The sequence below is a fragment of the Agelaius phoeniceus genome, chromosome 2 (assembly GCF_051311805.1).
Source record: "Agelaius phoeniceus isolate bAgePho1 chromosome 2, bAgePho1.hap1, whole genome shotgun sequence".
Lineage (NCBI taxonomy): Eukaryota > Metazoa > Chordata > Aves > Passeriformes > Icteridae > Agelaius > Agelaius phoeniceus.
The window spans coordinates 101,436,792-101,459,049 of NC_135266.1; the positions used below are offsets into that span (position 1 = coordinate 101,436,792).

The window sequence follows — 22,258 nt, forward strand, 5'->3', positions numbered from 1 at the left end:
CCAGTGACAAAAAGAATTTGTCACAGAATTCCTGTGTGACTCTATACACAGTTGTTATTTTGAAAATTCTTTTTAGAATGAAATATTCCAATGTAGCAGAAACATAATTTTGTGTCTTCTTACTAATATTGATTTGTTAGCATACAGAACATTTTTAAATCTTTTTGAATGAGGACTAAAGTTCAAGCTTGATGAATAGGCATGTTAATCAATGATTTATAGACTAACTGTAAAGAAGAAGGGGAATTATATTTCACGGGGAATTATATTTCACAGGGAATTGCAACGCCTTTCATGTGAATGATCAGAGCTTATATATGCTGTTACATGTAAAAAACATTAATAGAGAAAACAGTAAGAAAATACTTCCATAAATTACTGAACTTTTAAGAAAGGTTGGAGTTATGACCGCATACTGGTAGCACAATGTGCAGTTTATTTCTCATGCTTGAAAAATTAGTAATTAGCATTTGCAGCTGCTTGCATTGGAGACATACCCCGCACTTGTCATCCTGAATTTTGAATTCAAAGATGAGTCTTGGCTCATGCTCTGTCCGCATTTCCTGCTGCTTTTGCATCTTCCAAGGAAGTGTAAGGAGTACTTTGATGAATTGGATGTTTTGGCATTTTTCTGCTGATGTGGAGCCATTTAGCTACTGAGGCTCAGGGAGTATTGTGCTGGTTGCAACCACAGCAAGACACTTGATTGTGGGTTTGAGTCACAGGGTGCTGTCAGGAAAGGGCAGGTGTGGCCCTAAAGACAGACATTTAGGATGTTGTAATGCTGGTGCTGCTTGTACTGCTGGGGCAAGGCTGAGTGCACATCTCAAGATCATTTCTGTGTCTGACCATAGCAACCGAGAGACCAGACCTGGAATGGACCCCGTCTGCTCCACGGGAAACCACAAGGAAGGGTAAATAGCCAGCAATTCCCTCCTTCACTGCTTCCTTTGGCCATGCTCTTCTCTGCAGTGATGAGCCTGTTCAGATGTGCTGCTGGCCCAAAGAGTGGCTCAGTGATGTGGCTGGACCTTTATGGCTCCGTACTAAAAATCATTCTACCTGCAGATGTTCTGGGGAACTGTTTCTAGGTTTGCTCTCATGCCTTGGCTGCCAGTGCCAGTTGAAAGGCAACTTTGTGCCACCACCGTGGGCAGTGAAGCTGTGACATGGTAGCCTGGCCCAAGCAGGGCCACGTCCCCTTCTTTGTAGCTCTGTCTTGATGTGACCTGTGTGACAGCAGCCTGTGAGAGGAGCTGAAGGCAGTTTCTGTGTTTGATCTTAGCTGCTCGAAGACCGAGGCCGAAGTCCACCACTCCTCCCTCCCCGGCAACTCAACAAACTGTCATGGGTAACTAGCAACAGCCTCCTTTCCCCATTGTCTGCCATCTCTTTCACTGCCCATCACATCTCCCACCCCAAACCACCTGGCATCCTTTGTCATCTGCCATGGACAGGATGGAGTCTCGTTGGTGCAGCTTGGCTTGCCAAAGCACTGGCCACAGCGGTTCTGCAATTCTCTTGTTTGATCCCACGCTTTTTCCATGGCCCGTGAGCATTTTCTGCAGGAAGCATGAGACATTCTGCAGAGAGACCACATTGCTGCACCTGGCCCTCAGCTCCATTCCCCTGCTTCTTTGTGTTTGGGTGGTGGGTCTTGCTTTCTCTGATGCATTCAAACACAACAGCATTCCTAAGAGGCAAACCCAGCTGGGCTGGCACAACAGGACCCACCTTTCCATTGCCATCACCTGGAACTGTGAATGCTCTTCTCTGCTGCTGCTTTTGAGGCCATGTTAGGGTACTAAGATCAAAACTTCATTTCAGCATTTGGTGAATCATAGGATGTTTCTTCATAGTTGGAGACACCAGCTGTCTGTGGCAGTAATATTTCTTGCAGCTCTGGTAGTGATGTGGGAAAGGAATTGTCCCAAGAGATATTGTTGTGTTTTTAGCCAACCTACTCCTTCTCTTGGGCCTAGATTTTGGTAAAGCTTAGTGTGGAGATAAAAGGGGCCACATGTGCAAAACTACATTTAATTCCGGCTTTGGCTATGGCAATTTCACTTCTCTTGTAATGTGATCTCTTCTTCATATTTCTTTTAGCAGCTTCTTCATCATTTTCATCATCAGTGCATTTTCACACATTTACATTAGGAAATCCATGGCATGTTCATTTGAGATGTTTTACTTTCCCAAATCCCTAGTTTCTTAGTCATGTCTTGAAACCTGTTCAGTGTATATGTTCAGATTTTGCCAAAAAATGTTTTGTTTTGGTTTTCTTTTTCCAGCTTCACTGGACTCTAATCATATTAGTTTCCTGTCCCAAACTTCTGCATCTGCAGAAATATCAAAAACAGAGACTGGTAAATTGTATTTATGGTACTTCCATTGCTTAGTGTTTGGTTTTGCATGAAGGATGTTACAGTTACAGGCTGTTTGCCCTGATTGCTTGGTGTCTGAAGCAGAATTTTGCTTGCAGTGTCTGATAGGCTCTATAATTACATGGTGATATTTTGTGGAATAGGATCGGATACAAATGAAACCACAGGAATTTATATTTTTTGTATGGTTTTAAGCTGTTCAATAGATTAGGACCAAAAGGACCAATAGCTTGATGGGTTCATTATCAGTTATAAAGATATGTTCTTGACTGGGGCATTTCACCATGGGGGATTTTCTGTTAGCCATATTGTACACATTAATTTGCAGTTTTCTCTATTCATAAGATTTTTTTCAGATTATGTTTCTATTGCACCTTGAAACTTTTATTGCTGGGGTCATAGGTATTCAAGAACATATTTGTATTCATTACAGAGGTAGGAATGTGCAAGAGATAAGAAGGAAAATTATCCTAAACCTGGCTGTTAATATTTCAACAGTTTTGTGTTAGATTTTATGCCTCAGTCTGTCTCTTCAATCTATCACAGAAGTTTTTTTAATTTGTATTATGCCAATTAGGTAAAATTCCACAAATGACAAATTGCATGATGTGTAGTACTTTAAAATCCATTAGTCAAAATACTGGCTTTTGTTATATTGAAACATGTTAAGCTTTGATAATAGTAATACCTGGTTTTACAAATTCATATTTGCATGTATTTAAAGTATATAGGTCTCTTTCTATGGGTGCAGATGAAGTCAAAAGCACAGGGTTTTTTTCATGTTACATGGGTACAGATCAATTGACTCCTGTTGATAAATCTGCTTTTAGGGGGACTGCAGTTCCTGTCAGGTTGTGTCTATTAGGTACACGTGACATCTTCAAAGCTTTGAAGTTTTGTTACTTTCTTTTTAAGTTGGAAACATATGAAACTCTGTTATAGTGGTATTGGCATCTTGCAAAGCACTGTAAAGCAATCTTTCTTTTTCTGATTTTTGCCCCCCTTGCTATGTCTGCATCAATGTGCACCTGTCTCAGGGATATTTACATTTTTCCACAGTTACAAGTTCAACTGACCTGGAAAAACCTATGCCTCCATTTTCCAGAACACCTCATGTGCTAACAACTACTGCGGGTAATAGTAATGCATTAGCTTTTCAGTTAAACCCCTTTTGATGTTTGGACAGCCATTTCTGAAATGTTATTAATCCTAGGCATTTTCATCATCCTCCATGTTGTCTCCTGTGAGAGTCATGATCATTGAAAGCATCCTTTTTTACATGAAAACTTGCACTTTCTGCTGAGAAACTCACCTGGTAGTTTCTGATTTCACATTCATTTCTCAAAAAGCTTCTAGGGCTATTTTGAGATATACTTACATGAACTAAACCTGGTTTAAAGCTACTAAACTATGTTTAATACTACTACTGACTAAATCTTAATAAGAATTCTTAACTTACTTGTTGCTTTCTTACAAGCCTAATTGTTATATGCTCAGTTAGAACACATGTTTTTATACCAAATATTGTCTTGACAGCATAGGAAGCTCCTTTCTTACTATTTTTTTGTTGTTTAACAATTTTTTTAACTTCACCCTTGTTTTTCATGTGTGTATGACAGATTATATAACATTAAAATTCACTAAAAGTATTGACACAAAAAGTGCTGGAGAGAACTAAGGCAGGTGCTCTTCTTCATGGAAATAAACTTGCAGTGTTTTTTAGTTTTTATTGTTTTTGGATTGGGGGAGGATTGAGTACTTTATAATTGTGGTATTAGAAGTTTTTATCTTTGTATTTTCTGGTTCGCTTTAAGCTGTGTGGACCATGTGATGGAAAGCAACGTTAGCTTTGACTGGCTGACAATTCAGTTTTAATTCTCACTTTAAGCACTACCTTCAGCTTACATTCTAATCCAATACTGCTCCATTCCTGAGGTAAGGTGTGCTTATGGTGAAGTGCAAATTAGGTGTGCCATAACATATCACTTTTTTGGTTGTTTTTCTATGATCAAAAAAAGCTGTGTTTAGAACTAATAATCACAGCTAACATGACATGGTTTTTTTTTTATAGTTTTCAGTGATATTCAGCCTCTTCTTTCAAGTCCTGTGGCACCTAGTAAGCCTGAAATAGCAGAAGCTGGACCAGGTACAATAATCTCTACCTAGTTCTTAATTCAGCAGCTCAAACCATGCTCTGAAATTCAAGTGAAATTAATACACTGCTGTTATTTTCAGTGGACATTTGGATTAGCCCCTAAGAGCTGATTTCAAATTTGTGTTGCTGTTAATGGCTGAACTTGGTGTTTTCTCACATGCATATGGCAACTCACAGTCATATGATTCAGTATGTTAAAAAATGTGCCACATAGAAAATTGAGAAAACAGTATTTTTAGAGCAGTTCTGATGAAAACATTGTGATGTGAACTGTGGGTTGCATTTTATTGTTGTAGCATCAGTAAAAACATTAACATTAGTGCATCCTTAGCAGCGTGAAATTGGTTAACAGTTACAGACATTCAGTGGTTTTGGGCTGAAACCACAGCTGGATCTGTTGTCAGGTTTCTATTCCAAATTTTATATGTTTTAATGTGTGACTAATTGATTGTTCAACATGTCCTCTTCATTAAACATCCACATTGTACACTGTACCACCTCCCTTAAGTATTGGACCAAAACTCAAAATGTTCAAGAGCTCTACTTAAAATCTGACTTGGCAGTGGTTGAGGTCCAGACCGGTTGCAATGAAGCAGGAGGAAATAAATATCCAGAATTTTTGTGGATCACAGATGTGCTGATTTATAGTCACTGAAGCTCTGTGCAGTTCTGAATTTCTCCCTAATGCATACTAAAGTGATAAATGTCCAAACATTAGTGAAATATTTGTTGTTCTTGTTAAAAAAAAATTATTTTTGTTCATGAAGGAAGAGTTTCTTCCATTAGCTCCTTGCTCTCCTATGACTGTCATCATTTCTTCCAGCAGCAACAAGTGAATCCATTCTGGAATCTTTCACACCTAAAACTTCCCGTCCTTTTCAATGGCCAAGGGTAACATTAGGTAATGTTGTTTTCACCCAGTGAAAAACTCTGTGTTTGTTTTGAGCACTCCATCCCATATGAATGCATTCTTTCCATGTATCTTTTCACATGCATAACCATTCTTCTTCCTGGTTAGAGAGTCTTGTTCTTCCATCATTGTTATATTGACTGCTCTTGACATACCTGCATATGAGAGCAAGCTTCTGGGTGGATTTACTGTCTCAGAGAAATAAAACTTGTCTCTTGCATGATAAAACACCATCATCATTTTATTAGTGTTCTGTCTCTTTTACTCCCAATGCACATGCTGATTGTGTCTGATATGTAAAGCTTTCAAAATGGAAATTTTCATTCTTTTGGGCTCACAGAATCTTATTTCTGATCAATGTACAGCATTTCAGTATCATCTCCATTCCACACCTCAAAATCTGATTTCATCAGCTGGCTTTGACATTCCATACTAAGTTGTCTTCAATATAAACATGTGACATGTGCTGTTTGTTGTGGGAAATGCTTGTTAAACAATTTTTCATTGCAAAATGAGCTCTTTCTTTCAGCTCCAAAAGAAATACCACTTATTCCTTCTAAACTGAAACCATCTGCTACCCCAGAAGTACAACATGTGAAACCTGGTAATTGTGCACATCATTTTCATAAGTTGGTTTGCAGAGAGATATATTCTCTAAAAATATCTAAGGAAAACTTCCTAAAAAGGACAGGAGTTATGCAATACATGGACATCCTGACTAACTCATCCATCTCAACTTGGTTATGATTGGTTTGATTACACTTGAATTTTTCTTTTCTAGCCCCTAAACCACCACTTTTGGAGCCTAAAACTTCTGAGACTGTTAAACGACCAAAAGCAACCCTAGGTAATAAATGTTTCTGTAGCTGTTAATCACTCTTCTTTGCAGTCCAAGCCACAGTTTGTACTCTGTTACTTTAGCTCATAGCTTTCACTGTATTTAATCCATTTCTCTGAAAGAAGAAGAAAGTAAGGAGATAAGCATCTAGAAATGTTTTTCTAAACTTAGGAGAAAAAGAAACCATTTTTTTCACGCAGTTTTTCGAGTTCTATGGTACAGTAAGAATTTTTGTCTTCCATTTTGCTGAGAGCTTTTCTATGGCAACACTCTTTATTCAGAAAACTCATTGGAAATACAATTGAACTGCCAAGTGTAAAGGTGGTATTGTGGGTGTTAATCCCAGAACTCTCAATGAAGGATTCCTGTGGTACCAGGTTAACTTGTTGATTCCACTGCTTTATGAATCCTTCTGAATGTCATTTTGGCTTGAAAAGCACCTCTCAGTCACATCATGGCTCACTCCTCTCTGCTCTTTTTGTAGACGTCAAACATTTTTCACTGCATCAATTGCTATGAAACATTTCATTGGAAAGCAATCTCATAGCACTGCTTTTTAAAAATGTACAAAGTTACTTACCTCTGCCTGAAACTGAGTTTACACTTTGTCTGGAGTCAAACTAAGAGGCAGATTAACTAATTACAGTTTCAACTCATGCATGTTTGGTGGGAAAAGGGTTTCTGGAACTCATTGTTCTTAATTTTTAGCATTTACATGATACTGCTATTCTACTTATATTACTCAACTTATATTAGCTACTTCTATTCCATGAGCAGAATTCAATGACTGCAGCTATGAAGTTCAATTTTTTTTATTGATTCCATGTTCTTTCAGCTGTTTGCCACTAATTTCTTTACCATGCCAAAAAATGAGGACATTTCTGTATATTTTGTCTATATATGTCTTCTTATGGCTTCAAATTGACCGGGAATTCAAAATTATAAAAAGCATTATTATTTTATCTCTTAGGTATCTTGCGAAAATTAATTTGCTAACTTAATTAGAAGAACATTTGGATGTGACTGCAAGCTTCAACTGCATATTTAAATGCAATTACTCACTTTTACAATGAAAGACAAACAGGGATCTTGCTGGACTAGTGAATTCTTAGGAAGATTTTTTGAGAAGCCTCCTTGGCATATCTGATCCTACCACTTGCTTTTTTTCCCTGTAGCCATTCATTGCCTCATTTAATCTTTTTTTTTGTGATACAGTGGAAAGCATAAATTTATAATCCAGTATATTTCTTTCAGCTCCTAAAGAAGCAAAGCTCACTACTTCTGCATCTAAACCTAGACCATCTGCCAGACCCCAAAAGCCACGAACTAAACCTGGTAACTAATTTCCATAGCAAACATTTGTTATAGTATCTCACTTAAGTCATGCATTTTAGCTTGAATTTCTTCTGTGTGAATGTGAAGTTCAGCACTTAATCATCAGAAAGGTGAGGAATTACTCTTTGAGGAATAATATTTTTGTATTGGATCCCCCAAAAAATAGAAGCAAAGCAAAAAACCTTTTAACTTTTATGTCCCAAGTCACCAACTCACGTAGCCAGATATCAAAGCAAATTATTTCCCTGCTTTTCGTTTTGGAATAACAAGTTTTCCAACTTAGTTCAGCATAGGGTCCAGAAAACACAAGTTCTACTGTTTTGCTGATGGTTATAAGATCTTACATAGAACCATAGGATTTGATTGATTCAGTGATCATTAGAGCACATATAGACTTACCTGAAACTGTGAAAGTAAGAATGGAATTTTATTCTGGAATTCAGTAAAGACATATTTTATGATCCCAAATGAAATAGCACCTTCACACCATGTTAAATTTCATCTATAATGTATGGCAGAGAGTAAAACACACCTGGCATTTTCTGGACATGGAGAATAAATAAATAGAGTTGTAAAAATATTTCTAGTGTTACATGGTTTATAATGAAATTATAAAGCTTGAAATTGCATAATTGTTTATTGTAAGAATATATTACTCAATGCTGGAAGAGATCAGATGATTTTATTAAATTCCTTCCAGATTCCTGCAAATTATTTTTTGCCCATAAAAAGAAATGAACTCTCTTCAGACCAAATTATTCCCTGTGAAGCTTGTTAAAGAAATGGCACTTATGACTTGGAATTGTCTCAAAATACTGAGTATCATTAGTTTTTATGCTGATTACAGCTCCTGCATAATTTTAAGTGTAGGAAATCCAGTATTGTATTACAAGAATCATTACTTTTGTCTCTGCTGTAGATGTCTATGTCTGAATATAATTCTGAGTCCTGCCTATTGTATTTTGAACAACATGCAGGACTCAGATTTATATTCAGCAACTCATGCACAACTCATGTGTGAGTTGCTTTTTTTTCTCTGCCTGAGACAAAAATAAAAGCAACTCATTTGGAAACTGTTGCATAGATTTGTTTTACACCCTGGGACTGCCAAGATCAAGATTTTATCCTGGTGTTTCCACATTGAGTGCTTCTATAGCAAGTTTCTATATGCCTAAGAAGAAAGTGGCATTTTGAAATATTTGTACACCAGCCTCTGGTTTTTTCTTTCCCAGTGGTGGTCTCATGAGTCAATCAGGTAGAATGCTGAAACACACTTTTTAATCTTGATGAAGCTTGTCATGATTCTCTTGTAAGTAGGTAGTGAAACTGGCGTGTTATAATGTGACAAATTATATTCTTGTTCAGAAAATATTATTTGAGCCATAAAATATGCAGGGCATGGGGATAAGCTGGCTTTTGGGTAGGTGGCAAAATGGTGAAAGAGCAGTGCCCTGTCTGTGTTCCAGCATCACCTGGAAGTTCAGCTTAAATTAGAAACTTGTGTCAAGATAGTGGTTGTCACCTTTCCCTAAGAGTAAATCAAAATAATGAACAATATATGCCAAATTCATATTTAATCAATTACTTACTGCCATTACTGCCAAATAACTGCCTTTGGGTTAAGCAATTAATTTTGGCTCTCATTATTAATATTATTTTTGTGCTGTTTCTGGTAAAGTATTTGTCTTTTTTGGCAGTGGAGGAAAAAATCCTCATTTAAGAAACCCCAAACATTAAAATGATTTTCAGATTCTCCAGCTAACAAACTGTACATTCTAGTGAAAGTTCACAGTTTCATTCTCTTTCTTGGCATTTGGGTAACTGAATCTGTTGCCTACATGAAAAAAATAAGTTTTCTTGCCAATGTGATCATGCCCAGCCATTGTCCTCACTTTTATTATTGTTAGAATGAATATCTCTCTCTAAACATTCTCCATTTTTCAGGAAAGGAAATAATAATGAATTTTGTATTGTGTACACAAATACGCTGCCACACTTTCTTTACAGAAAAGTTTTTAAATATCTCCAGGGATTGAGACTCCAAAACTTATCTGGGCATTTACTTAAATGCATGAATTATTTGTACTGAAGACATTTTGGAGTATTTTGCTTTCTTAAAATAGTAGCAATATTATCAAATATAAAAGCTGTCTAAGCTATAAAAAAAGTCAGAAAAGAAAAGAGGGAAAATTTAGAAATCTGAAATAATTAAGTCTTTTAAATTTAAACACCCTCCACTCAGGTAAACCACCATAAACCTTCATGTGGGGAAATAGAGACTTTTAAATTAACAATGTGATTTTCTGTCTAAACTGACAGAATTTTGGAAGTGTTATGTCTCAGATTTTATTGTATTTCAAAATTTTAAGGTAACTTCCTTTAAATAAGTTTTCCTGCGAGTCTCAAAATGCTTGTGAATTACAACATGACAAATTGTTAGTATGTCCAAAAATATAGTTTGAGGCCCATCATACAATATTTATCCATCACTTTTTCTTTCCTAATTAAAATCTTTTGGGAGGAACAGAGGCTAAGAGTCAAAACAGAGAAACAAAGCAAAATTTAAAGGGTAACCACAAAGATTACTCAATTATTGTAGATGTGTTTAGGAATGAAATTGGATTCTGTTTGTAAAGTCACACTACTATCAAACAATTCTACCAATTTTGACTTCAAAGTTCTTTATATTTTTCAGGGTGTTTGGGGTTTGTTCCTTTCAAACCCAATTAAGTACTCTAGATAGAGATGGGAAGCTTGTTAACTTGATGATCTAATGTGCAGTGGCACTAGATAATCTGCTGGGACCTTCAGCCTTGCTTTCTGGGACTTTACAGTTATTTACACATGAAGCCTTTCATATCTATCCTTTCTATCACTATGGAAGAAACCCAGGAAAGTTAATAGAAAGATTTGCCAAAGAAAATGGAGTTCTCTGGAGCTGTTTCTTTTCAGTGGTCTACAGCCATAAAGAGATTTTTTAAAAAATCAGTAAAACAGGAAGGTGAAGCTTTAGAGAGCTCCTGTCTCAGTGTGTTCCTGTAGCATAAATGCACTTTTTATTTTTCAAAAGCAGCAAAATCCACATAGGGTAAATTTATCATTCATTCAGTGTTTCCTTTTGAAGAGTTTTGAAGATTTTAGGTGGGAAGCAAGAGCAGGTGAGCTGTACCAGCAGTTAAAAAAACAGATACAGATGCACCTGTATTTCTCTTAAGAAAATTCTCTTTATTCCAACAGCAACCATCCCAGTGTCAGTCACTTCTAGGAGTCCCTACACATATGAACGTCCAAAGACTGCAGAGGGTAATGATTATGAGTCATCCTTAGTCATTCTTCTTTTCACTGGTCTCATATTATGTGCAGTTGAAAACAGCATTTCCTGGAGGCTTCTTGCTTATTCATGTGTGGTCCAAACCCAGCAAATGGAAATATGATCTTGGTACTTTATTATTTCTCCATGTTTCTAACATGGAGATGTCTTCTAAAAGACAGGATATCACTTCAAAGGTATTTACCGGAAAGTTTCAGTTATATTAGAAGAGGAAAGAATAAGAATTATTGCAATAATAAAGATTTTATGGAATATAGAAATAACATAATCTAAAATGTCATTTAAAACTACACACAAGTAAGCACTTCCTGCAAAAGGAGTTTTGTGGCATATTGCTGATATTTTTTCAAATGTATGGAAAATACTGCATTTTTTCAATTAATACATCCAAACTTTTGCTCAATTTAAAATTTAAAAAAAAATTATTTTATTTTTAATGAGGAGCACAGTTTATATAAAATAATACATGGCCTTTTTTTAGTATGGGAATATATGTTAAGTGATGTGTTTAATATATACATTTTTTATGCAGACAAAGAACAAGGGGCTCTCCTTTGCAGTGAGCCCTGAAATGCTTTATCTAATTGAAAGGAAAATTTAAATCACTGTTTACATTTGCTGTGCAAGCTGTATTCTGAGAAGGGCTTCAAGATGTTTTCAGCAATCTAGCTTTGGTCTTTAAAACCTGGATGAAGCTGAGTACATACATGAAACAGGATGAGGATATCTTTAAGCCTTACTTAAATGATTTGATAAAATAGAATCAGTTTGGTTTGGTCAATTAGCAGCAACTCACTTAAACTCATAGTTTTCAACTGCAACAAGTTCTATACCATGAAATCCTCTCAAAACTCCTCTAATGACATTGACTTCTCAAGGTCAATATTGCATAACAATCTTTTCTTAGCATTGCTTGTTAAGTCTTTTCGTTGGCTTTTGACTAAACTATGAGTAGTTAATTGTGCTGCTCAAGAACATCCAGCTCTTTGATTATCCATCAAATGGATAATCATTGCTTGTTTTGTTCATATCCAACAATATTTCATGCATTAAACACATAGTACAATTCCTTTTTCTGTGGTTATTCACTGAGAGGGACAGAGGCTCATTTCCTAGACTTAATTTCTTTGTTGCTGAACCTGAATGTGATTTACTATGGGACCATTTACTTTCAGCTTAAATGCAGGTTTCCACAAAACAAACATTTCCCAGTATCCAAAATACACATTCCTCACATTTGAAGCCCAAATGATCTGCTAAGATCAAAACACCTCAGGCTAAGTCTGATGAGGCACTTCTTTTGAAATTATGTACTTTGAGACTTGCTATTAGTGCAGAAAGTAAAGAAGAGAACAACTTTTTATTTTCCTCTAGGTGGGGAGAAGAGACATTCAATTTTTTTGGATAATACTTGTACAAAAGGAAACCATATTGCTCCAGAAAACTGTGCAGACCTAAAAAATAATATAAATATCTTTCTATTATTGAAAGCTGGTTTTCTCTTTGCAAGAAATGATTGTTTTTTTTCAAAAGCAACCTGAAAATAGAAATTAGTATTTTCTAGGAAAAGATTTTCAATTTTAATTCCAAAGGTAACTGATGAGCTTGAATAATGGCAAAGTCTTTGCAAACCAGGCATATGTAGTGAGAACATTTGAAAAATTAGTGGCTGGTCTGACATTTCTATGGAGTATCCGACCACTGTCAGTAGAAGTTAATACTGGTTATTTTGGGGTTTTTTTTTTCTTCATTTCCAGTAATATTAATACTACAGAATAATGTACTGTGTATGTTAATAGGCATGTAATAAATACCTTAGTATTAGCCCCCTCACTTGCAATCAAAGTTTTATAGTGTTATTGACTGTAAAGCCCATTTTCAAAATGGGTAAATGCATAAGAGAGTTTGGGAAATAAGTGAATGTGGGTTAGAGAACAGGCTCTGTCTTTAGGTGTGTATATCTGTGTGTTATATGCTACTTGACTTGTTACTGCATTGAGATGAAAGAATTAATGCATTAAAATAGGTTTTCTTTATTGCCAAGAAATTTTTATAGATTCTGCCATCTCATAATTTTTTGTCTCCTTTGGTACAGTTTTTCACCAGAAAAAAGGCATGATATATTGGTTTTGTGATTCAAATTTTAAGTGGATATGAGAAAAAAATAACAGGCTTTATCAAACTAATTTTTTTCAGCTGACTGATAAATACAGCTCTACCTAATAGCAGCCTTTTAGTGCTCTGCTTTATTACTCACTTTAGAGGAAAAACTCAACTATTTTGTCATGGTCAGCACACTACTTTGAAATAACAGAGTTCAGTTTGACATTCTGTATATCAAGAGTCCCTTGCTGTCTCTAAGTTAAACTCTGCAATCTCTTCTCTTGCTTGTTCTTGGATTTACTGATTTTTATCCACATAATTTTGCTTCTATTGCCGTCAAGTTTGTCCAATTACTTATTTCTTATTTTACCTGTATTATTAAGAATTGTAATTGCCCATGATTTAAAAGTCAGCTTGAAGATCCATATTACTGTGGTGTTGTGTTAGTGCCTGCTTTTCTACTTACCACTGGAGTATTTAAGTTTTTTAAGCGCGTTCCTTACTCACTTTGTCACACTGTTTCTGTTGCAGTCTTGGAACCTATTACACTTAGAACTGAACCACCAAGGTCACCCATAGGTAATAATATTTCCTTGGCAAGCTGTTGTGTTTGCTTTATTTACATCACAGCAAGCATCACTGAAGTTAGTCACCTCCTGTCTCAGGATTGTTTCATTTAACCTCATTTTTCTTCTAGGTAATTATCTTGCTTGGCATTCAAAACAGTTGAGTGTATTGCTCTCTCCACAGCTGGAATGTGTCCTTTGTGAAAAAAGAAATTATGCTGGCAGCTTTCAATCACCTTTCTCATAATTATGCTTATTTGCGCTTGTTCCAGTTTTTATTTTAAAAACACAAACAAAAACTGAGCTTCAAAAATGACTAAAATTCCACTTTCTTGCTTAGATTGTTGTAAACACATGGAGAGTATTACCTGATTGCCTACTTCTTCTCAGTTGCAGGTGTGAGATTTCTGTGCTTGTGTGTTCAGCTGGTATCAGATTTAATTGCTGTGCAATTTAACCGACTTACTGCCCACATTTTCTCTTCCAGCTCCAAGGGTGACTCCACGTGTTCCTTCTAAACCTAAAACTTCACCCAAACCTCACGTTCCGCAGGCCAAAGATGGTAAACGACTTTGTGATTGTTTCTAGTACAGTTTGTTTTGGATTGAAATGTGTTTATAAGCAGCTGTTAAGTTACCTGAGCCAGTTAAAACAGAATGAAGTTCTGTTCTGTGCCATTCAGCAATTTAATTGCAGCTTTCATGAGTCGTGACATTTGCTAGGTATTTTTCACTGAGCAAAAGAATAAACCTCTGCTACTTCAAGGCACAGGATGAGAATAGTGTAGCTACACTCAGATTAACCTTGCTAACTAAAACAAATACAAAGAAAATAAAGCATGTACTGAGGCTACTTGAGGGGTATAATTCTTTCCAACGTTGCTTTGCATTGTTAAAATAAATATGTTTCCCTTCTAAGCCACCATCAGTTAATTTCATGTCATTAGTATTTTCTGCATGAGGGCCTAAATTGCCTAGTTATACATGCATACTTAGTATTTGCTTATAAACATTTATTGGCATTAATGATCCTTTCCATTGTATCCCAAAATACTGGATTTTTATGTCATTAAATGTGAGAGGCAGAAAAAATTACTTTCTGTCCCATGTTCTCCAGCTGGTAATAGCAAGAGAAAATGCAAGGGTCTCAAATATCAATATCTGTTATCCTTTGGTAAATGTAAAAAATTTAAGGATAAACACTTATTGAAGATCTTTAAATTGTAGACATAGACCAATATTTTTGAAATTTGATGTTATCTGTTAAGTGTGATTTCCTCATGTAGCAAACAGTCAAAATCCTTGTCTTCTCATAAATTTTTAACGATGGCATCTGATTATAAAACATTGTTTCCAAGTTACTCCTTAAGATGCAACTTCTCATACACTCAGTTTTTTACCTTTGTGGCCATTTTTCATTGTTATGGTAGTCTGGCTTTCTCAGAAATGGTTTATGGTTTTGTCACACAGATATTATGAGCTTGTATTGATCTGTGTTTAAAACAAACTAACAAACAAACAAAAGCCTCTTCAACTTACTGTTTCTTCAAGAATCTGTAATGTACAGAACATTTTCTACAGCATCATCCACTTATCTTGTGGATTGTATTAAAATATCCAAAGACGTTTCTTCTTTTTTTTTAGTTGTAATCCATACAGAAGAATTGACACATCAATTTCACATCCTTATTACTCTAAACCAATGGCCTCTAGATCCATTCCAGTCTAGAGCTGAATTATATGACTGTGCAATGCAATACACCATGTTATGCTCTTTAATAAGTGTTCAGTACACAAGCAAGTACTGTCTGATTCCAGTTGTGTAAATAGAGTGCATTTGAAACACATCACCAAGGGATAAGATTTGTGTCCCTAAAAAGCCATTTTCTGAATAACAGAATGATAATATTTGGATATTTCATTGAAGCCTATGGGAGAACAAAGCTCACACTATGTTGAAGATTTCACTGCTTTCTCAGATATTTAATACAACTGTTTCACTATAAGGCAGTAAACAAAGTACAGGATTCAAAAAATAGTGCTAATTGTAAATTTTCAACTTTCAAAATATATTTTCTGTTTTGTTTCTGATACAGTCCTGGAATCTATAACACTTAGAACTGATCAACTAAAACCAACAATAGGTAACAGTTTTACCTACAGGGTAAATCACCTGGGGACCATCACATTTAGCTTTTTTCTCACTGACCATCACAAGCACTGCTTCATTGCACTCCACTCTCATAATTTTTTTACCATTAAAGTTCATCCTGTAAGGGGTGGTTTTGTGATTTTTCACTAACAATTCATAATCATCTTTTTCTCTTTTTTTCCTCACACAAATGTGTTCTGCAAAGGGGATGGAAGCACTACAACCTACCTTTGACTGCTTGTCACTATACTCCATTTCTATCATGTGCTGCTTCACTTTTCATACTGTGCAACAATACTGGCCTTGTTTTATATTGTCCTGTTACAGAGGTTTTCCATCAGCACTGGGGTTTGTTATGTACTAAGTGTTCATATTTCTCCATTACTCACGTTTTTATGATTCCAAAGGGTCCCAAAGGCATATGTTCTTCTTTAATGTTATTCTTTCTGTCAGTATCTGTTCCCAAAAAATTCTAATATTTGCTATTTTTTAGTTCCTAGAGGACCACAGTATGTTCCTTCCAAGCCTAGAACATCACCAAGCCCAGAGGTGCCACGAACAAGACCTGGTAGGTTCATTTTTTTTTTTTACCTTTTCATACTGACACGTGTCTTATGGATCCTACTGTGATCACTGGAGCTTCAGATTTGTGTGTATTCCTCGGGCATATATTTTAGAACATTCCTTGAGGCATAAAATCCAGTGGCATATAGAATTTATAAGCAACCTGGTAAGTTGAAAATATCTTCAGTTCTTTATTACATTGTAAGTCACTGCAGAAATTGATGTTTTCTGTAAAATTCTCAGTGAAAATGTCTTTTCTGTGTAACTTGTGTTCTAGTAAAGTAAAGGTGAAGACAAGGGGTGTCATTGCAGAAAGGAAGGATTCTGCTCTGTATTTTTTAAATTGTGCCTGTTTCTTCTTTTCCAGACACAAGCTTTCATTCAAGTGAACTTGTTGGTTCACTTTTCCAGAGCCCTTGTGTTGTTCAGAAATTTAAGAATGTGTAATACTTCCTATAATTGTGTCTGCATGGGTTGTTATACCCATAAACAACCTTAGGAGAATTAAGGAGGGAGAAAATAAATTATGCAACTCACACTTGCATGTATGAGGCACCATAGTGGGTTGACCCTGGCCAGAAGCTAAGCACACACTAACCTCTTGCTCATTCCACCCCACAGTGGTCTGGAGAGCAGAAGTAAGGGAAAAAAAAATATAGGGGAAAAAAATCATAGTTCAAGATAAAGACAGTTTAATAAGGGAGGATAAAAAGAGGTGGAGAAAGCAAGTGGCACAAAGCAACCTCACACCACATCCCACAGGCAGAGCAGAGCCAGTCTAGGAACAATGGGTGCTTTGGAAAGTTTTGGTGCTGAGATGGCTTTATGTGAGGTGGAATATCCCTTTGGCCAGGGTGGTCCTGCTGTCCTGGCTGTGTCCTCTCCTGCCCACCCCTAGCCCAGCCCTCTTTCCTGGGGGCAGAGTGAAAAACAAAGAATTCTTGGATGCTGTGACAAGGCGTATTCAGCAACAAGTAAAACATTGGTATTTTATCAACACTTCTTTGCTCATGAGTCCAAAACAGAGTAGCACAGGGGCTGCTGTGAAGAAAATAACCTCCATTCCAGCCAGACCCAGTATGGGTATCCAAGGTACATGGAGTATTAGATGGTGCTGGTGAAGAGATGGGCAGAAAGACAACTCAGGTTCCTTTTCTCCCCAGTAAGTCTGCACTTATTGTTTGAAAAAAACCCTTGAAATAAGTCAGGAAAGTGTACAAAGCTGAAGGTAAAAAAAAACCACCCACAGTCTCTTTGTGGCTTTTACAAAAACTTCAGATATTTGGGATCTGTTCTGTATTAGAGCTGTTACCTTGAACGGGAGGAAATTCTGTGGAACATTATACTTGGATGTTGAGTTTCAGGGAGGAGTGACTATCTGTCATCAGCCCTAGCAGGGATGGTATGAGTATTGTGGAGACAGTGATTGTTCTTGGTAATACTTTGGTTTTGTTGTTTTATTATGCTAATGCAGTTCTGGAAACAATTAGATTTAGAACTGAGAAACCAAAGGCAACAATAGGTAATGATGCTTGATTGTTTGAAAGGTCACATTGTCTTTCTTCTTCAGCACAAACTGTTAAAAGCAGACCTGAAAAAAATTGTCACCTTTTTTTGCATGTTCCTTAATAATTTAACTGTCAAAGTTCTCAGTATCTTCTTATTTTCTATGAAACAAATGAGAAGAATTCTTGTTGTTATGCACATAAGATAGGAAAATTTCCGTCAACATCTAATGGTAAGAAGCAGAGGGCAGATCAGAACAGGATCCTAATTATATGTTTTCAGTCATCCTGTGTAGACAGCACATTGCAGGTGCAGAGCACCATGGGTGGGCAGAGCTGCATCCTGAAAGCTTTCTTTCCCTTCCTCTTTCTTTTTCTTCCCTCCCCCTCCAGTTTTATGAAATGAAATTCAGTCCTTCATAGTGGGCTGGAAAATAATTCTGTTCCACTCAAACCTCAATTTCACTGTCAGAGCACAATCACTTCATTAATCCTGGGTCATATGATTGCTTGAGGCAGATCCATTTGACTAAGGCATTTTTGTCACTTGAATTTGATATTGTGAATCATTCCAGGACTACACCCGTTACAGAACAGTTTATTTGTATTTGAAGCTACTTATTACTTTAATAATGCTTAACCCAGTTTCTTTCTTTCAGCTTCTAAAGATATATATCACAGGCCTTCCAAACCTAAAACATCACCCAGTCCACGTGTTCCTCCAACGAGAGCAAGTAAGCTTATCAATATTTTGCCCTTTAGTGCATGAAAATTTCATCACTTTGAAAATATTCAAAATTGATGAGTTCTGTGAAGATACAGAGGTACTTATTTTCCAGGCTGTGCTTCACTGTCATAATCAAATTTTGCTATACAGCTGTCATTGAACATAATCTGTGGGATATTTATACATGTCAATGAAACACAATGGAGATGTGTGGGTTAACACTCATTCTTAGCCCTTGCACACAGGAATCTTGATTTCCTTAGAAAATATTTGTATTTTTGAGTTGCTTCTTTAAATTGTAAAATTACAGTACTTTTCTGTTCCCAAAACTTTGGATATAGCTCTGTCAATTTGAAAATTAGAGGTAAATTTCCATGTTTCTTCTGCTTTGACTGTTTTGCTGAGGATTTTTTTTTTTTAAATGCAGAGTTGATTCAAAGGAGCAGCAGATTTTTGGAATATGAAACACTTGTGAAGCACAACTAGGAAGTGTTAGAACTACAGCAGTTTACTCTGTAGAAAGCTGTGTTTGTTATTGCTGTTAGGAGTGGAAAGTTGATCTGACACTGCACTGTAAAAGTCACTTTGTCTTTAGTCTATGCACTGGCATTGTATTGATTACAGGAGATCTCTTTGGGATTATTTTAAAATGACAGAAGTAGTCCCTAAAAATTTTCTTAGCAGAAAACAAATCTTCTGATTCAGCAGAAAAATCGAAAGACATATGTTGAATCATCATCCTCAACAATGTGTTCAAAACTTTGCCCATCTTCATAAGACCAAAAATCATCATCCTCAATAATAAATTCAAAACTTTGCTCATTTCCACAGGTCCCAAAGAAAGTCGGCGAGTCACTTCCAAGCCCAGGGCATCACCAAGTCCGGATGTCCCATACACAAAACCTGGTACAGATTGTTGTTTTGTTGTGCTTGAATATCCAGGGGCTCTTTTGGGTTGTCTTTCCTCAGTGAATCAAGTGCTGATTAACATTTCTTCATATTACAAATACATTCTTTGGTGATCATTAAATATATGCTTCCAGGAAAACAGAGGTGATTTCTATTTTTAATGTCTGAGTTTTAGTAGTTGCCTCTGCTTTTCAGCCACATAACATCTATCACAGCTGAATAATCTGTAGAGCAGGGTAGACAACAAAGAAACATCATGAGAAGTTGGAAGAAATTGCTTCTCTTTTGTGCCTGTCAAAAGATGCTTGGAGAAAAACCTATTTGAGGGCCTTCATGTATGACTCCAAATATCTCTAACTGAAACCACTCATAGGTTTGTGTGACCTGGTGATGGAATGTCACCCTCAAAAATAAACTAATAGGAATTCGCATACTAATGAACAGTCAAACCACTGTAACTTCTAACAGTTCTGAGAGTATCCGTTGAACATTATTTTAAGTGAGTGTATATTCACTAATTTTACAAAGAAAAGGAAAAAAAAGGAATGTGTTCCAAATTGAAAACTAACCAGTCATGTCAAAGGGAGTATTTTTACCATTAACTTATACTCACCACTAACTCTGTGTATCTTGTTTTTATGGAGTTTTGGGAGTTAGTACATTTACAGTTGAACAACAAAAGACAGCAGCAGATAAATTTGTTACCTTGAGCTGGTCATTGTTATTTTTTCACTACTCCTTGGGCCAATGTCTATATATCACTAGTCTGTTTTTCACATAATCTGTTTGTGGTTTTGAATTATTTTCTTTTCTACTAATTGAACAACATTCTACTCTGTTGCAGGTATTGAAAGATTCCTAGCTGGTTTGTTGTCTTCACATAAAATTTCTTTCCCTGTCACACATGTTGTAATTCTCTGACACTTGTAGAAGCCAGCACACCATGGGTATTGCAGTTATGGGTTCTGAAATACAGACAGAAATACATTCCCTGTAGCTGTCTGTGCTCTAGCTGGCTTTGTTGCTTGACTCCAGATTTGGCTTATCTGATTAATTTTCCACTCATGTTTTCATTCAGGATTTTGTTTTCTCTTGAATTCCTGACATGTATCTGACCTGTTCTTGATGTGTATCTGACACTCAGTTTTTCAGGTTGTCATGCAGAGATTGTTTTTCTTTGCAAGCATGAGATATGCAGTGCCTGTGCAACAGGCCTAAATTTGTCAAAGTATAAACCCTTAAAACAGATCTTTTCTTTCAGGTCTTAAAGAACCACAACATATTCCTTTTAAACCTAGAGCAACTCCCATCCCAGATGCTCCATACAGGAGGCCTGGTAAATTATCTGGTCTTTTTGAAGCTTCGGTGGATAATTGAACAATTGTTTTTGGGGTGGAAGCAGGGGGGGAATAATCATCAGTGCATCAGCTGTCACCTGGTTATTATTCTAGGTTAAGAAACCTCTGCAGGGATGCAATTAAATCTGACGGAAACTTCAACAGTTCAACAGTTTTTGTATTTTATGCAGATATTAACAGAAGAAATAGAATCAGCCTATATGTTTTAATCAAGGATAAAAAGTTATTTGCAGCTTCTATCTGAGCAACACACTTTAATAGTGTGCACCATGTTTTTGAAGCATTTATGAGAGAAACCTCCTAACACTGTTGTAATGCTTTTTCTTTACATGTGCATTTCACCCAGATTAGTATGAGGATTCCCTTTAATTACATTTTGCTTAGGTGACTCCCCATCATAAATCCAACTGACCTGTGTAATATAATCAGTGATTTCACTGAAGGTTTGTTAGTGTTGTTTCCTAACCATAAATTTCTGAGGGTAAATGCCCATTGCTGTTTTAAAACATCCCTTTCCTGTTGTATACAGAATAGTGCTGAAAGGATTTTTGAGAAAAGGAGGAAAGGGAGATTGTTTTCATTATTCAGATAATTTATTGACAATTTTTCCAACAGAGATTTTTCCAACGTTTGATGAACGAGATACTACTATGATCCCTCATATTCCTGAAAGAACAAAGGCAATATTTGGTAACTGTTATTTCATAATTATTCTATTTTACACCTTTTTTAGAGAATATCATCTTAGAGAGAGCTTATTATATTTTATTAAAAGCTAATAATGAAATTTTGCTCTTCTTGTAGATACTTACTTGATCTTTGGTCTTGATAAGGGTAATAATGCATGGACTCTTTACTTTCAAAGGTTCTTTTCATCCTCTTCTAGCCTTTCCAGTCAGGATGATGCAATTCCTCCAGGTTATCTATTTTCCAGTAAAAGGGGACTTTATTTAAAGAGCAGATAGTGATGCTTCAGAGAGTCACAGTATGTTCTGGGTTGGAAGGGACCCACAAGGATCATCGAGTCCAACTCTGAAGTTAAACTGGCCCATCACAACCCTTGCATTATTACCATGCTCTAACCAACTGAGTTAATCCCCTATTCTTCATGTGAATTGTGGATAATTTCATTCTAAAATACTCTTCTTCTTCACTCCTCATGGTTTAATTTTACAGAAAAAAATTCTAATATATCAACAACGGCATAGTCTCCAGACCCGATATGTGACCATCTAAATCCCACTCTACTACTTGAAACCATCCTCTCTGCTTTCCTCTAGTTATCCAGGTTGGGAAGACTTGCTTAAATATATGAAACCTTAGCTGAGTGTTCTTCTTCTTAAATGAATTGTCAGATGTGGACCAAGTAAGGGTCACTGAACCCAAGCACTATCCAGGAGCAAGACCATTGCTTGAGCAATT

The 22,258-nt window shown here is 36.2% G+C and overlaps 1 protein-coding gene across 17 annotated transcripts in view; it reads left to right on the top strand.

The window, feature by feature from the left end:
* The window catches only part of ABI3BP (ABI family member 3 binding protein), a 136,957-nt gene that overhangs the window by 73,259 nt on the left and 41,440 nt on the right, over nt 1–22,258 (top strand). For 5 of the 17 annotated variants that reach the window (XM_077174416.1, XM_077174422.1, XM_077174419.1 and 2 more), the window contains 18 exons: nt 855–914; nt 1,286–1,351; nt 2,292–2,366; nt 3,444–3,518; nt 4,456–4,530; nt 5,363–5,440; nt 5,979–6,053; nt 6,231–6,296; nt 7,542–7,622; nt 10,860–10,925; nt 13,588–13,635; nt 14,110–14,184; nt 15,718–15,765; nt 16,267–16,341; nt 18,502–18,576; nt 19,401–19,475; nt 20,740–20,814; nt 21,452–21,526. In XM_077174416.1, coding sequence (XP_077030531.1) covers nt 855–914; nt 1,286–1,351; nt 2,292–2,366; nt 3,444–3,518; nt 4,456–4,530; nt 5,363–5,440; nt 5,979–6,053; nt 6,231–6,296; nt 7,542–7,622; nt 10,860–10,925; nt 13,588–13,635; nt 14,110–14,184; nt 15,718–15,765; nt 16,267–16,341; nt 18,502–18,576; nt 19,401–19,475; nt 20,740–20,814; nt 21,452–21,526 — 1,263 coding nt within the window. The remainder of the gene's footprint in view (nt 1–854; nt 915–1,285; nt 1,352–2,291; nt 2,367–3,443; nt 3,519–4,455; nt 4,531–5,362; nt 5,441–5,978; nt 6,054–6,230; nt 6,297–7,541; nt 7,623–10,859; nt 10,926–13,587; nt 13,636–14,109; nt 14,185–15,717; nt 15,766–16,266; nt 16,342–18,501; nt 18,577–19,400; nt 19,476–20,739; nt 20,815–21,451; nt 21,527–22,258) is intronic. The other 12 variants (XM_077174427.1, XM_077174432.1, XM_077174433.1 and 9 more) reach the window with 9 other exon arrangements.